Here is a 17,746-nt window from a genome sequence, read left to right on the forward strand (position 1 = left end):
TGCATTTGAGTGCACATTCCCTGCAGCCTGTCAATTCTAGTGTAAAGCTCAGTCAAAGTTGTTGCCGTGTATTTTTTTCTTTTTATTTCTTAATATGAATCCATCCAAAAAATGTAAATCCTCTGGGATTACGTTGGGATTTGTTACCAGCCATCGTTTGCTGCAAATGCAACATTAATCCAGGTTTGAATGGAATAAATGCTGAAGACCTGTAGCTACAACCTGAGATCCGAGAAGCTAAAGATATGTAGTTTCGATCACTTATGCAGTGAAACCTTTTTGACACAAAAGGTTTCTACTACGTGGCTTCATGAACCTGAAAATAACCATACCTTTAGGTTCCTCGTGGCATTTTCAGATGGCCTACTTTTGAAGAGAAGCTGTGTGTTGGTCACCTTTTCCTGAAAGCTGTAAAAGCCTCAAGGGTGTTCTTCAGTGCTGTTATGGCTACTTAGCTTTGCACGTAGTCTTTAACAGCTTCTCAGGTGGCGTTATTTTTCATCCACATTTCTATAATGGCTAAATGGGTTGAATCATTTTTGATTATTATCATTGCTGGTTAAGTAAAGGTCTATTCTTAATGCTGTCAGAGTTAATAGGTTTTATGTAGAAAAATGGGACGTCCAGTGCATCACTTATGTAAGAACTTGTCTGAAAATGTTTTTTGTAGCTACAAGGTCAAATGACTGAAGAACTGCTTTTAAGTCTGCACGACTCGTACTGCAGTCTATGGAAGCTTTTCATGTCGATCCAGGCCTCCAATCAACCACCATTCGTACTGATAAACACGTAACTATTCAGGATCCCAGCAAAGTTAAGCATTTTTAGAATACAATTTATTTTTCTTATAACTAAAAATACAAATGTTTCAGCTTTGAAACACTCCTGTGAACTGCCTCCAACTTGGATCCTTTTCTCCCTTTTGTTTGATAAAATCTATTATCAGTGTCTGACAGGTGCAGACATAATCAATCACTCTTTAAAATAGTACAGAGAAAAGAAGATCTTCTGTCCTTTAGTATTGGCTGCTCAAAGGACAATTACAGGCAAATCCATCTATGTGATCCAAAAAGGACTCTCTTCGCTTTGGGGTTTGTTTTTTCAAAGTGCACACTGGATGCAAGATGTTAACAGAACCTTAACTGCAGTTGTTCTGAACTGATTGATGATGTAATAACCTAAATGTAAAGGAAGTCACTTCAAAGGTAAAGAGCCATAGTTATATTTAGACTAAATAATATACAGAGATCATTGCCATGATTTTGCTTTCACATATGGACCTACATACATTTGATATTTATTATTACTTGTCTTTTTTCTTTACAATTGCAGTTTATTAGATTTTTATCATTTATCTCATCATCATGTTTTACAAGCTGCTGTTGCCTACTTTTGCGTTGGCCTTGTGGGTAATGTAGGCACCAGGTTTTCAGAGGGAAGAAGAATGAGTGGAATATAAAAGACAATATCTCTGGTTGTGCTGCATTGCTTTTGATATTTTTCTTTGCTGTCCAATGTGAATCACACAAAGTTCAAGGAGTGGAACACTATGTTAGTGGAGTGTTCTTTTATGTTTTTGGAGTATTTTCAGCAGCTTAACTGCCTCAAATTATCCAGCATTCAAACAAAAATAATTATACGTGATGGAAGTCATAATGAATCATTTACAACGGTGGTTGAAATAGTAAGTGTTTTAGGTTGCATACAGCATTCTGTCAAATAGAGTACTAATAAAGAGTTTTAGTGGAACTTGTGATAACTCACTTGTGTTGAGACAGTACCAAGTGTTGAAGGATATTAGATAACTGATTTGTCCCCGCCTATCTTATCCATTGGGTGACCTGATTGGCTCTTCACTGAGCGATGTGTCCAGTTTATTTGAAAGAGCTTTTAAACAGCCCATGCACTTACGAAGCTTGTCCAAATATAGGAAGGATTTGGTTCCGGAAGCCCTCTAATGCTCACAAGTCCCCATTTAACATAAGGATGTGGAATAAACGAGTCTTAATGAGGCCTCTAGAGACGGAAGAGCAAATGACTAGTCACTGATCCAGCCCAGTGACATATGGATGTCTGATACTGAGTGAACTTCTGAATGTTTGTTATTGGCTTCCTGGTGTGAAATCTGTGTTAGTACTTCTGGTTTGTGCTCGATGTAAAAAGCAATGTGTTTATATGAAACCGTTTTTCATAACCGAGTGTTTGGGGATTTTTTACTAGAAACACATTCGAGTTTTTGTACATAACCAAGTTGGAAGTGTCTGTCTGTAATTTTGGAAGTCAGAATAATTACCATAAACAGCCTCTCAGAGACCTAAAATGTTTCATTCCTTGTAGAAACTTACTCTTAACAAAGCTGATCTTTCACCACACTAATGGACTAATACGATAAAGGTTTTCTTTTTCTGGCAGGAGATGAAAGGACTTGTTCCAAAGGTGCAGCTGTTGTAATTGTATAATTTTTAGATGAGGAGAGGTGACCAGACTTGGGTCGTGAGTGGGGGTGTGGGGGACAAAGGATGAAACGACAAACAGCTGTAAATGCCACGGAGGACGAGGAGCGCTGACCTCTTTGAAGCTACCTGTGGGGGGAACGGGAGGGAGGGGGCGCTGACATTTCACAAGACTGCAACACGGAAGATGATTTACACACAAACACACGGATGTATCTAATGCGGCGCCTCTCTCCTTATCTCTCTCACACACACACGCATACAGACGTGCCGATACACACTTCATACACACACACACACACACACACACACACACGCTACATACGTACGGGCCGCCGTGCTGAGCGGTGATGTTTTACCCGCACTCTAAAAGCACTCAAAACTATTATTGAACAGCGGCTTCCATAAATAGGACCTTTTTTTTCCCTTTTTTTTTTTTCACCAGCATGTTTAAGCATTCCATTTACTTGATGCTTCGGGAACTAATTATCATCTGTTTATGTAAAGCCATCCTCAGCCCATAAAAGTGGTCCCGGCCATGACGTTGGTCATTCCAGTTTGTAACTGATGGCTTACAACTTCCTGTTGTGTCGGCTGATGACAAGATAGTGATGGACGTTAAGGCTAAGAGCAAGGACTATGCTGTCCATAATGGTGTATCACTGAAGTAGTTTAGGTCCCATTATCTTCTGTAATTTATTTAGCAATGTTTGCAGCATGCATTTGGGGATGACACTGTCGGTCAGTCAGGCCACCCCTTTTTGATTCAGACTAAATTATCAATAACTATTGGATGGATTGGCATTAGATCTTAGACATACCTTTATGGTATCCAGAGGATGAATGATCCCACTCTTTTTCAAGTTTAATGGTTCATGGAGACAATCATTTTTGTCTTTTGTCGCGACAACCGTGATGCAGCAGAAATACAGAAATACATCGCCCACGTTACAAGGTATTCCAGTATGAATGTCTGGTTGCACGTATTTGATTTGCAGATAAAGTTGCACTGCAGTCCATTTGAGCCAGGTTTCCCTTTTTTGCCGGAAAACCATATAGTTGTTTTATTTGTCCTCTGCGCTGACACCCCTGCTAGCCTTTTTGTCATTCAGAGCTGAATTTGTACTGGATGCACTTATTCTGTAAAATACACTTTTTATTATATGCTGACAGCGTGCGCCTTTACTTTAAAATGACTACTGTAAACAACCCATTTGGATTAAGACCACTTATCTGATGTTCTATATGCTTGCATAGATAAAACTGAGAGCAACACATTACTAACCACATAATCCTCACGTCAGTCTGCAGACTGCTGTCTCATGTTCTGCTCTTCCCTTGAATGGCTCAATCAGCAGCCATCGATTGCTATAATAAGATTATCCCCCTCTTAAGCTCCTGGTCACCTTGATTGTCCCTTGTTCAGTTTAACGCTGCACTCTAATAATTTCCTCTAAAGTTGAGCGTACCTGTGATTAGGAGTTTGATTTAGGATGTAGCATATCCTTGGAAGCTCAAAAGCAGTTACACTAATGAGTAAAACTGAATTATATAAATACGACAAGGTAACATTAAATGAATATTTTATAAGAATTCAACCTTATTACGTATCTTATTACCACAACAATACATATTATTCCCATTCCTAATGAGTTCTTTGTACTTCCGCCTACACAAAAGCACTCAACCACACCAGAATCATATCAGTGTGTTATGCAGCTGCAGTCTACTATACAGGATATATTCATTAATTGAAGTCCATTAATCCCAGTGGGTGTGTAGATTGTTAAAGCATTTATTTTAATTCTATTTTCCATTTTGTTATGTTTTGATTTTTTTTTAATTCTGCAGGGTCTGTGTGCACAGCCAGTGATCTTTAAAAAGGACAAAGTGACCTGCTTAGGGAGTCGAATATGCTCAAAGACGGGATGACACTCTCCCCTTTATGGAATCAAATGAAGGGAACAAAATTCTGTATTCACAGGACAGATAATTCGTGCACCCACTTGCAAAGTTAATCACGTTGCATAGCAATGCACTGCATGCCCACCCTTATCACAACCGTGAATGGCTCCAGCTTGTATTCCCGACAAAATCTGTCCGTCATTGCACAAACCTTTACTTGCTTTTGCAGAGTTAACTTAGTATTCATTACCAGAATCTCCCCGGTATTGTTCTGGCCCTTTTTAATGATTGTATTCCCACCCAGCACATTTTTTGACGCCTGTGCTGGACACAGAGCAGACTTAGCTTCTGCTCTCCTCTTACGCTTTGTTGCTTTAAATGAATTCTGCAACATGATAAATAACATTACTGCTATCTGACATTTAGGATGAATGTTGTTGGATTTGAAGCTCTTGTGGTGGCGACCATATTAAGCCCTGAGCTGTTTTCTTGTTTTGCAACAACCCCGCCGGGCCCTCAATCCTGCTTTTTATCTTTTCGAAAAGGGCAAAGTTTTTCATTTTGACCTTCGGTGGCCCAGCAGCTCAAATCTATCGGTTTTGATGTTTAATAGTAGAGATGTACAGCAATATAACATCGGCCCCTCAGATTTAAAGTTTAAAAATCTGAGCCACAAGAAGGAAAATCAATCAGGTGATCAATCTCAATTTCATATGGCTGTTGTTTTTTTCTCAGCTTTGCCCCCTCTGGGAAATGTTTTCAGAGTGATTCAACAAACAGTTCTTACATAGAAATGACCTCAACTTTCCTCTCACTCTCTCTCCATCAGTGAGTCTGTACAACTTGTCTGTAAAGGAATGTTTGAGCGTTCAACATGGGATGCAGCGACACAAATAATGCAATATTTATGATGCATAGAATATATTTAAAACACAACGACTGTATTTGTCGTTTTTAACCATTTTGCATTTTTGTTGCTTTTATTTGATAGAAGAGAGTTGAAAGACATGACAAATATGTAACACAACAATATATGTTCCATATATGGTATGCAGATGGCCAAGCTGATATGTGACGTATAATAAACACTTGTTGTTGTTGTTTGTTTTACACTATTTAACATAACATAAAAATCTGTAGACAGCAGCTATAACATGTTAAGATAAGATAAGATAATCCTTTATTAGTCCCAGCAGGCTTACAGCAGCGTAGAGTAAAGTGCACACAAGAGACATAGTAGAAGAAGACAAGATAAAAAATGAAAAATAAAAAATAAAATAAAACAAGTATTATAAATAAGCAATAAAAAAAAAAAACAGTAGAAAAAACAACAATAACTGAAATATTATATTTACAGACAGAAAAAAAACCTAACTTTTTCAACTATTATTGCACAGTGTAATGTGTAATGTATTGCACAGGTTTTTATTGTCATGTTATTATTGTCATGTTACAATGTGTTGACAATGTTAATTATTACAGTTGAACATAAAGGAGAACATGGAAATGAAATACATTTAGTTGCATTGTTGTTTGCCATTCAAACGTGTTCCAGACGGGTTGGAGGGCATTTATTTAAAAGGTTTTTTAAATATCAGCGTTATTTGAGAACATGCTGTTTTGATCTGTTGTTTTGAACTGCTTGAGCACGTACTAGTAATGAGTCACTGCTGGCTCTCAAATATCTAATCAGGGTTTTTAATTGAATACCTCCATTTCCATCCATGTGAATGTTTTCCTGTGTACACCCTCAACAGAACAACAGTATTTGAAAGAATGAAAACGGTACTCCGACTTACAATTTATTTTTTCTGAACCTGTCTTATACATGGAATCGTTGATTCCTAAAGATGTTAATTCAAAGCGTCTTCTGCAGAGTCGCCCCCACAGACACACACTTGTTCGCTTGTACAATGCTATCAACCTCTCCAGACCTCATCTTAATTTTGCCAATTAATAGCCAGACTAATGAATACTTAATTCAATTCAGAGTGAGCGGGGGGGGGGTGGTCTGGACACAAGAATATCAGGGTTCATTACTACACCAAGGACAAATTCCTATTCAGGATTGAGACCATGAGAAAGCTCCACAATCTAATTCCGTTGACCCAAACAGACACTCAGTTGTATTAGAGGGATAATATTAGATTATTGATGAGTGTACTTCTTCTTTTGAAGGATGAGCTGAAGGGTTACTTCCTACTATTGTACCATTTTTATCTTATTTTTACCGAGGCCTCATCGATGTTTTCTGGCCAATTGACCGTTCGCCTTGCTGCACTCCCTTAGTTACTGTTGCTATGCCTCTCAAGCGTTCCGCTATCGTTTGGCGCACATGCAGTTTACAGTGATAACAGTTGGTGGATTTACCAACATGATATCTTCGACATCAGGAGATAAAAGCAGGCTTCTCATTTCGAGCTGATGACCATCACTATGTCTGCTGAAACGACAACTGTCACCGGCAGATTGTATCAGCTGTTGCTAGCTAGCTTCTTAAGCTATCATTAGCTCCATCTCACCTGAGGAAACTGTCTCTGGCTGACTTTTTAAAGTCTCCACCTGACACGTTTTAAAAATGAGACCCCTATAAAAGGTGTCTTAAATAGGCACTCCATGACACATGATATCACGCTGAAAGAAAGACGCTTGAGGTAGTTAGTCCTCGTATTACAAGAATGATGAAAACAAATGTTAGCTAGTAGAAATGCTCCTTGGCCTTTTGAAGTAACGCTGGGTGGATGGCATGCTAACGTTTGCAGCTTATGTTTCAGAAGATAAACACTGTTATAATAATAATAATAATAATTAAGCCTTTATTAGTCCCACAATGGGGAAATTATTTCTCTGCATTTAACCCATCCCGGAGGAGCAGTGGGCTGCAATGAAGCGCCCGCGGAGCAACTTGGGGTGAGGTGTCTTGCTCAAGGACACCTCGGCATGTTGCCGGTAGAGGGGTTTGAACCACCAACCTTGTGGTTACGGGACAAGCGCTCTACCTCATGTGCCACAGCCGCCAATTAATTCATTAATTCCTTACTTTGCCTTACTTTTGCTCTTGTGTTTTTGGTTTTGGAGATGCTTAAAAAAACTCTAAGATATTATTGTAATTGCAGGCGCGTGATAACCACCTCAGCTCCTAGCGATATCAAAAGCTTGACATTTTTGCCATGTTTAATTACAGTTGCTAACCGTTTTGTGTTTGCCGTGTCTATTTACATTCGTACGTACAACTCCCTTAAGTGATTCACAGAACCCAGAACATCCAGCAAATTATTGAATTTTATTAACGTATGTACGATATAAAATGCATTCGTATTACTTTTTGTATTACAATGTATAGATGCTGGTGCGCACATAGAGCCTTTTTGAAAAAAATAAAGTGCAAAGGAGGGGCAGGTCATAAGGCCGATCATCACGACTGCTTGATGTGCTTAGTAATCTGAAGTACAATTAGATCCTAATACAGCACGCTTAAGCTCATCACAAATCCAATATCAATCAGTGATGTCCTTGGTGCTAAAATGGTAGCCTGTTTAGATATTGATCAGACACTGTGTTGCTGATGCAAGTATGGCGCTAGTTGTTTTACAATATTGATTTGTGGGGCTATTTTCTGTTCAGTCTAAGCAACAGAAAAACTGACACTCTTAGGTAGTAACCTAAACACAGCGTTTCTGCGCAGCGAGAGTCATTGCTATGTTATGTATACTTTATGTAGAATAATAATCACAGTTAATATTAAATTCTAGGCTGCTTAATCAAATCAATGAATATAGATTGATAATTAGAAAATTGTCAGTTTTGAATGTTAAGATCAATTCAAGTCAGTTCCTATCCCTAGTATATGTAGTAGTGATGGTTTATACTTCTGTTGTATCACTGTAGTTTGCATCATATTACAAAATGTTTTCAGTAGTTTGGTACCTATGTGAATTGACTGGATAGAAAATTTTGATTTTCCCAAAAAACGTGTTTTTATCTTATATAATATTATTTTATAAAATTATAGATCACACAACTGTAAATCCTCAAAAAAAGGTGGGGTACAAAAAGATTATACTCTACATACGTACTTCTAGCAATAACTGAGTAGCACGTGAAGTGACTTAGGGTTTCGGTGTAACAGGATAACTTCAGTAGGTTTTTTTAAATTTTCTTTTATTGAGAGCTGAAATTGAATTGTCTTTTCAACTTAATTAGATATGCATTGTGTTTGAGTGATTTATATTTATATTTATCAGGTGTAATAAATGTATATAATGTATGTGCTATTAAGTATTCATATATTAATATTTCCGCAATGCATATTTCTTACTCCTTAGAACATCTATCTGTTGTTTGAAGAGAGTGCGTTCTACGTTTAGCTCATCGGTCATCTGTGTTTGATTTTAAAGCAACTGATGAGAGAGCGTCAGCAGATGGCCAGTCGTCCATTTGCCTCAGTTGCGGTCGCACTGGACACCAGAGGAGAAGAAACAGAGCTGCTGCAGCCCATGGTTGATGTGAGTCAAACACACACACACACACACACACACACACACACACACACACACACACACACACACACACACACACACACACACACACACACACACACACACAGTTATTAAATATATTCCAGTGAGTGCAATAAAAGGTGGTTGTAGTGTAACCATATTCCTGGACTCTTTCATACTGCCAGTTTGTTGATTTCTTCCATTTTGATTCTTGTCACATCCTGTTAGCAAATTCCACCATCACATGTTTTTTACCTCAAACAAGCTGGAGTCTTGACAAGCACCAAAAAGTTTGACCATACAACCCCCGTCTTTTCATCTTTGCACAGGCATCTGATACAATAAGTCTTAGATTTATAAAAGCTTCTACTGACATACATACAATAGTTTAGTAGTGCCACATAATTGGACCTTATTGTGATGTACTCAACCACATCAATAAGAAATCTGCCAGTGATGGTCCTTTCTCCCCGTGTCCCTCTTCTTTATATGAATTGGATTCAGCAATTGGGGCTACAGACTTGCTGACGTTTTCCAATCAATGTTATAAATCTTTTATGTGAAGTGATGTCACAATGATTTATATCGATTTTTTTCAAAACTTCAAAAAAAAAAGATTTCATGCTTGTTTTCATCCTCTTGCAAAGAAGAAGATGGTCATTACTTTGAAAAGCATCACGGAACATTTTATTATTGTACTTGTTCTACGGTGGGCATGTTTTAATTGAGCCTTATTTGTCCTCCTTGGTTATTTACCGGGAATATTCTGTTTGGTTAATTTTGCACTCAAATTTGTATTAATTCTTCTTTATACCCTGTGTGCTGGCGTGCTTTTGCACATTCTTTATTCCTAGGATGCTAATACCTCCCATACAAACTGAAAAAACGAGAGCACAGTCTAGGGCTCTATGACACATGGGATAAAAGCGTAGCTCAGGACAATATGGGGAGCTACATCCTCAAATTAACATCGAAGAACCAACAGTGTTTCCTCCGCCCGAGCCACCTCCGTGTCACCTGCAGCTGAGAGAAATAAAATCACTGTGGCAACCAGGAAAGAGGCACTACATTAGCTATTAATGTATGATGCTGAGTGGTACTCAGCGTGCATTATGGTGTTGTGAAGGGCAATGTAAAGAGCAGGAGAGGAGAAAAACAATGCTTCTTAGCTCTCTGAGTGCACTTTTTGAGTTGAACTTTTAAAACAGTTAGGTACAGTCGCAATCCGAGTGGTTTTAGAGACCACTGCTTTTACCTTAGATTAAAGTGAAATGTTAATTACATACTTGTCAGTGGAACGCGTTTGTCAATATGTTATTTAAAAATGTATTCCAGAAGTGTTCCTCCCATTTCTGCAAAAAAGAAAAAAAAACAACAACAATACAGTGCGCTTATTCTAGAGCGCATTAAGGCAGAGACTCTGCATCCACTGGAGAGTTTCACTGTGGACAATATCCCAAGCTGTTTTGGAAATGATAACTGGATGAAACTATCTTCAGTCTTCTGCTTATTGACCCTTTCAAGATGCGGAATGAACCCTTAAATGCTTGACTTTCAATCTCACTGAGATGTCCGTACAGCCTTCCAGGAAGTTGCCGCGAAAGTTTCGTCGCAGAAAACACCCGCGAAACCCGATTTACATGCTTGTGTCCTACATTTATTTCACAGGCATCTGTATGCTGAATGCTTTTCAGTAGCACCTAAAAAAAAAAAAAGCTAAACTCAGCATACAAGGGTACAAAACATTCCTTCCCAGTTTATTACCTAAATGTATTTTCAAAACACATCTTAGATTGCCAGTCTTAATGGTGAATCCAGCATACATCTAATTCACCGAGCAGCTCTTAATCAAGTATTGCTTGGTTAATCATTCACAAAATATTTTCCAGTGGCTTCTAATGGCCCAGAAATGGTCTCAACTGACATTCCACGATGTGTGACGCCAGCGTTACCGTAGGCAAGGTGTTAATTCCAGACGTGCAGTCGTCAAATAGAACATGAATATCTTATGTACTCTCTGAAAGGTCATAAAGCATACCTTGCAGGGAAGCAAAGGCAAAACACACATTTTTTCTGTTGAAAATGTGTGTTTTTTTTAGAGGTCATGCAGTAGTTTGCTTACTAGATTCATGATTTTATTCTATTTTAAGTTTCCAGCTGTTTAAATGATTTGCATTAAGAAGCTACGTCTACAACTGATGTGTTTGTACATATATGAAAGCTTAGAGTCATATTTAGCCATAGACGTGACAGCTTTTTAAACATCTTAGTGTATTTTGGACTCGTCCCATTAGAATAATTTACATAGTTTAAAATGTGCAAATGCATATGTTGGACCATACACAGCTCCATCACTTACCTTGGCTCTAGCTGAGGGTGAACCATAAAAAAAACAAAACAAGCCTAATTATCTTTTATAAAGGTAAATTGGTCAGCATCTGGCACCACTTAGTTATTGTTAAAGTCAAAGAGGACACTGATGTCACGCTAGTATCACTGGTTTGCTTTTTGTTTTAACAGCTTTGTTTGTACTTTAAACTGCAGACACATTTTATAGTTATTGTAACCTTATATATCAGTTTGGAAATCTGAGGTTTGCTTGAATTGTTTGCTATTTTAGGGATAAAGTTATGAGCAGATTTTAGAAAACAATAACCACACTAATAGATGATGCAGCTTGCACAGGAAGCAAGACCACAGAGAGGGACTGCAGCACCACAATGACCCCTCACACCCGTTCCAACACATGGAAACATGTAAGACCCTATTCTCTCATCATACTGTCAGCACTGATCTCACTGCATTCATTATTACCAACTCTCTGTCACTAAGACCCTCCAGCTGGTCCGAGAGAAACAGCCCCCGTGGCCATTTCCTCCATTTTCGGTTTGTTTAAACCCTAAGAGATGGTCGTTGCTTTTTAGTGATCAAGATGTCAGCAGCTGTTTTTCTTCGTGAACAGAAAGCCAGTCGGGGCCACAAAAAACTGCAGGTCTAGTTTCTCACAGATGTTTCTATTCACTACGGCCGGAATTTAACATATGGAACCACTAACGGACATTTAGTATGATGGATGACACCTGTCAGCGGAGGAAAGGAAAGCACATGCATTGTGTGTGTATATGTGTGTGTGTGTGTGTGTGTGTGTATGCATGTTTATGTGCTGGGATGGTTATGAATAACCCCAATGCATCTTGGTTAATGCGTAGTAAACATGCAGGGTGTAAAGCTCCTTTGAAAGATATGATCATGGAGACAGCAGTTTTAAAATGCCTATGAATGAAATGATTTATTAATGTTTTTTTATTTTCCCTCTGCATTTTATGAATATTTCTTTTATCCCAGATTGATATAGGAACAAAGAAGGTTTTTATTTTATTTTTATTTTTTTTAAGCTGCCTTTCAAACAAACAAAAATGTGCTATTTATTCTTTAATGGCAAAAAATCACATCATTGACATTGGGGTAAAAATTGCACAACAAACAATGTATTGTTTAATTGCATGCTTAATAGAGGAGTCATCATTTGGTCATCTAATTGAAAGAGGAGGAGGCATTATAACAAGAAATAATTGCTCGACTAATAATACCAACATTTATATTGCAACTATTATTAGTTATATTAACAACTTAAAGGAAAAGTTTGGAGATTTTTGAAGTGGCTTGTATGAAATCCATAGTCTGTGTATTTGATAGCAGTCGGCACGCCCCCGGTTTTGAGAAGCAGACAGGAGAACAGGCTCGGGAGCAGAGCGCCGTACTGCTGTGGAGAGGCTCGGCAGCGAAACATATTTTAGACGCCTAAAAAAAAAGGCCCACGAATAAAATCAATATCGGCTTAAGTGCTATATTCAGAAAATGTTCCCCGCCTTACCTTGCCGTCAGAGAGCCCATTCCAACGGAGAACTAAAGCCTTTATGTCGCTCTCTTAGAAGCCCAAAGACTCTCTCGACAAAAGCACTAATTTTAGCTCGCAGAACACAGGAGTTGCTCGTCTGCAGCTGCCTCGATCATTTAGTTAGTTTGTGTTATTGTTGGCGCTGCACTCTGAAAGTGGTGGAGTCAAATCATCTTGTCTTGAGGTCAAGCCTTTTTATTTTTTAAGAGGCTAGATCTATGAAGAACTTTGTAGAAAAAGTAGGATAGATATGAATGTTGATGACATGGCAAAAAAAAAAAAAAGTAACACCCACAAAGCACGTAGGTTTTTATCTCAAATAATTTAAAGCAATATTTTGATCTCAAGCTCTACAGCAGGTGTTGAGAACAAACAGACACCTACAGAACCATTCTGGTAGTATGGTTGAAATAGACATGAATTTCATTTTTGTTATACCTTCACAAAGTACTTCACAGTATTTCTACATATACTACACGGCAGTGCTGCAGCTTCTGTCTTTCAAACCAACATTTTTTTGCCTTAGGGTTATTCATTTTGTTTGGAACAGCTGTAATTATGTTTCACCCAGTGGTCCATGTAAATATAGCTCGCAGTGAAATCTGCTTCAATCAAAACTCATAGCATAGGTTGAATTAGCTCCCTTGCATGACTACGGCTTATGTAGCTGTTCATTAGCAGGATCACTTGAATGGTCATGAGATGGCCCGGCAATTTAATTGCTCTGTATGTCAACGATACATCCACGAATGGGCCTCTGACTCAGAAATATGCATGAAAAGATTGAGAATTCTTAGTTCTGATCATATGGCCTATTTGGGTTTAGGAACAATGCACACAAATGAACTGCCTACAATACAGGAATGTACAGTATCAGTTTGAAATTCTTTGTTTTTAACATGGTGCCTATGAAGGTTGTGAGTTTTTCAGAATATTAAATATATAATTGTACATCATATGAAACTAGACTTGAAGTGCAGACTTAAAGATGCTTGGACTTGAATGTACCTATTCTGTCCTAACAATTGATCCAGGGTTGCATGTTAATCAGTCCTAAAGATAAAGTACACACTCTGGTTAAATGACACACGTAGTCAAAGGGTGCATGTTTGAAATGAGGCCTTGTAATGTATGCACGTGAAGTTATACGACCGGGTGCAAACTGTATAAACGTTTGGGCTTCTTCGAACCCGTTAAACGACTGATTAACAATTAGAGTTTGTGTCTGTCACATTTAATGTACTTTCTTCTTGTGCTTTGGCTCACCTTTGTCCCGTTCTCCGTTCACCTCATCTTTCTGTCCCTCTGCATTAGTTCCAGGTGATTAGTAGTACAGGCAAATGGAAAATAACCCAGGACAATCTTGACAGCATTCATAACCTCAGCAAATTATTCAAATTCCTGAAATAGGTTTGTCTTTTCATGAAGGTCAAAACCAATACATCTCAGAATCAACATTCAGTAGTTTCTTTTAGTTGGCCCATGTTAATATAATTTGATCTTTAAGACGTTGTTTTAAAGATATTTGACCATTATTTGCTAAAGAAGTGATCTTATCTGTTGTGTGCTGAGAAATGTTAATTCATAACTGTTTGTATCATGAGGTTCATCATGTTAAAATGCTTCTAACGCCTTTAATATCACGGAGTAACAAGAGGCAGACTGTAGTTGTGAACTATGGCATTTGAAAAGGCAAACTTTATTGGAAGTTGCATGGGAAGTTACACTGAATGCTTAACAGGAAACAAGATTCCACTTACTCCAAATCTGCATGTAACTTCTGACTCCATCATTTATACTAAACATGCTGTTTGTATTCTGTCTATCGAGGCTTTCAGAGTCAGTGTTCATTCAAAATACACAAATTAGATTTAAGTGTTTTTGTATTTTTCAACCCACAACCGATTCCAGTGGAACATGTCAAAACAAAAGAGCCGATCCCACTGCTGGTTCTCTGTTCTTTTTACATTACAGTCATTTAGCAGACGCTTTTATCCAAATCGACTTACAGTCAGTAGTATATTACATATCATTCACCCATTCACACACTGATGACAGGCTACCATGCAAGCTGCCACCATCAGACTCTAACTAACATTCATGCATCATCCAGTCCACACCGATGGCAAGCCTTCAGGAGCAACTTGGGGTTAAGTGTCTTGCCCCTTGTCTTAATGCGTGTGCTTGTGCGTCCATGTTTTTCTACCATTCTGCCTCTGCTGACTTTCTCATCTCCATTTTGAATTCAGCCAGACACAAAAAAAGAAAAGTAAATTCTATTCAGACGCGTTATTATTCCCCAATTTCTCTCCCCTCATCCAGAACATGCTGTGAAACCCCTGACATTCATTATCAGGATGACATGTTTTTCACGCTTGAGACAAGCAGTTTTGGCCATTTACTGAGAGGGGTAGGTCATTGCCTCAACCCGTAGACTGTCTGACAAGGACACAAACACACACATATACACAATTGTTTTTGTTGTGTGAGACCAATCAAACCATTTGTCTCAGGAGGAGGGTTTCTCGTCTTAAAAGCAGCAGCAGCAACAGCAGCAGCAGCAAATATCAGAGACTGTTGGTCTGCTGGTTCTCAACTAACCAGACTGTCCACGTGTGACTGCATTAAACTGGGTTTGTTAAAGACCAAAGTGCTTCTATCATACATCCTGTCTCTCACACATTATCACAAATTCCTGTTTTTGGTGTTGTCAGTTCAGGAAATAGGATATAGCTATTTTTTACAGTAAAATCCACATAAACCAGGGAGTATATTTCAGTTTTCGGAGAGTTCATTCCTTTCTTAGTTATCCTGAAATTGTGTTTAAAATCAGTTTTTCTTTTTTTGCTGTCTCTCTCTTTTCAGGGTGCACCTAAGCCTGTAGCGATGGAGCCGTGTTCCGGAGGTAAAGCTGCTGTGTTGACCGTCCTCATGCGTCTCCCCTCTGGGCTCTCAGACTTACCTCCGCCAGGACAGTCAGGTAACACACACAGAAACAACTGGCATCATCATTTTAGTCAAGACATATTGTCTTAATGTCTATATGGTGAAGGGAAACAATGAACACCCACCATACTCTGCTTTATACTGAAAAATGAAGTTCTGTTCAGGTTTGTAAAACTACTTTGTAAACATTTCGCTCAGCCCAGGTTGTGTATGTATGTTGCACGTATTTCACCACACACACACCTTCAGCATGACTCGGTGACCATAAGTCTGTTCGTGTAAATATTTTATATTTTGAGTGAGCGATCACAGTGGGACTCATTGATTTGAATCATTTTCTATATTAAATATATTACTTCAAACATCACAAACAGCCATCATGTACACCATCAGAAATATTATAACTATCGATCACATGCAGCAAATGTCTCTCCACAAACACATATATTTGTATCAGTTATATATTAAACGACCATGCTCCTACTGAAAACGTGGTTCAAATCCTAACGGGAAGAAACAAATGTTGCTTTTGGAAGTGGCAAAATATTCTACATAAGATTAGGTGTTTGAATTATTATAGACACAACTTTAATATCTGTTTGTTTCTTTTACTGAACAAAGCAGTTTGTGTAAATCGCTCGTTTTCCCCATCACCCTCACATTTATCTTGCTCTTTTTCCTTCTTTAGGAATCGTCGTTGCCAGTGCGCTGATAGACATTTCACAGCAGAAACCATCAGATTTTAAGGAAAAGTCCCTGGGTTTAAAGAACCGAAAAGCCTTTCCTCCAGCACACCAAGGCACCTGCGTCTGAGTCTCGACCCGTCAATCCATTCAGGTCCCTTATTATACCACCTGAGGCCACAATGTTCCAATATGCAGCAGGTCCCAGTTGGAGGCCTTTCTAGAGACAAGACATGGAAGATAATATTTGGCTGCTACCACTCAAGTTTTCACTGAAACTTGCCGAGTCCACAAGAGCACAACCCTGCTTCCCTCTCCTGCCCCTTCGCTCTAATCCGCATAAATCCACTTCTGTTCACATGACTTACTTACTTCTCCAATCTCTGGAACAACTTTCTCCTCCACACACTGAGCCCGAATCTCCTCCCTTCAGCTTGGGTAGTCATCACGGCAAGGAACCTGCCTGATAAGTGACATCAGAGACAGAATAATGAGGAGAATCTGCACCTATTGAAACTGAACATTCGCTCAGCATGAGGGAAAAGCAAAGGTGTCTGTACATTAGGTTATATCAGAGTTTAACTGATTTCCCTCACACCGTGTTGGATATAAGAGAGGATATATTAAAAAAAAAAAAAAAAAAAATGGCTGGTAGATATCCAGCACATGCTGCCAATGGGTTTTTGTTCTTCTTTCTGCTTGCCAACAAGTGTTTTTCTATGGTGCTAAAGCATTTAGTTCTTATGCGAAGCCTTTTGCTGTATGGACTGAAATCATTCTGCCTTTTTTCCAGGGGAAAGCTATGCGCTAGGTCAGGACTCTTTTGTAACACACCGTGGCCACACGACAGTCTTTTGACAACTCAAGTATTTTTTTTTGCCAATTACCATTAATGATCTGTTTTAAGCATTTACTGTACATATGTATCATCCACCCAGCTGAAGCTAAAGTCTGTATTTTCTGTGGAGTACATGTATAAAATGCTGCAGAGACACTGAAATCACTACCAGCGGCATGTGGGTGAAGAATGCGAACCGGAGGAGGCACGAACAAACCGTTAGTCATCAAACTAAAGCATGGAAAACTCCAAAAACTAAAGAAAACATAGAAGCATTTTATTCACAAACTGGAAGGTTCATTCGTTCTAACAATCCAGACTAGTTTTTCCCAGTGTGAGAAACATCTCAGTTCTGGTTGATTCTTTACGGTAGTTTGTTATTGTGTCATTTTGCTGTGCAACTTGGACGATTTAAGTTTTTGAACTTGTTTCTTGGATTGGTTGTGGTGGGCGGATGCCATTTTGGAGAAAGGCGTCTGTTTAATAAAATGAGACCAGGGACATCACGTCGCTCTGGCTGTTTA

At 38.6% G+C, this 17,746-nt stretch overlaps 1 protein-coding gene across 1 annotated transcript in view; it reads left to right on the forward strand.

Moving 5' to 3' along the window:
* atrnl1b (attractin-like 1b) overlaps positions 1-16,673 on the forward strand; it is a 58,745-nt gene extending 42,072 nt beyond the window's left edge. The window contains exons 27-29 of the mRNA XM_054598748.1: positions 8,756-8,863; positions 15,621-15,735; positions 16,390-16,673. Coding sequence (XP_054454723.1) covers positions 8,756-8,863; positions 15,621-15,735; positions 16,390-16,514 — 348 coding nt within the window. The 3' untranslated portion in view covers positions 16,515-16,673. The remainder of the gene's footprint in view (positions 1-8,755; positions 8,864-15,620; positions 15,736-16,389) is intronic.
* Positions 16,674-17,746: the final 1,073 nt, after the last annotated feature.

The sequence above is a fragment of the Anoplopoma fimbria genome, chromosome 5 (assembly GCF_027596085.1).
Source record: "Anoplopoma fimbria isolate UVic2021 breed Golden Eagle Sablefish chromosome 5, Afim_UVic_2022, whole genome shotgun sequence".
NCBI classification, from domain to species: domain Eukaryota; kingdom Metazoa; phylum Chordata; class Actinopteri; order Perciformes; family Anoplopomatidae; genus Anoplopoma; species Anoplopoma fimbria.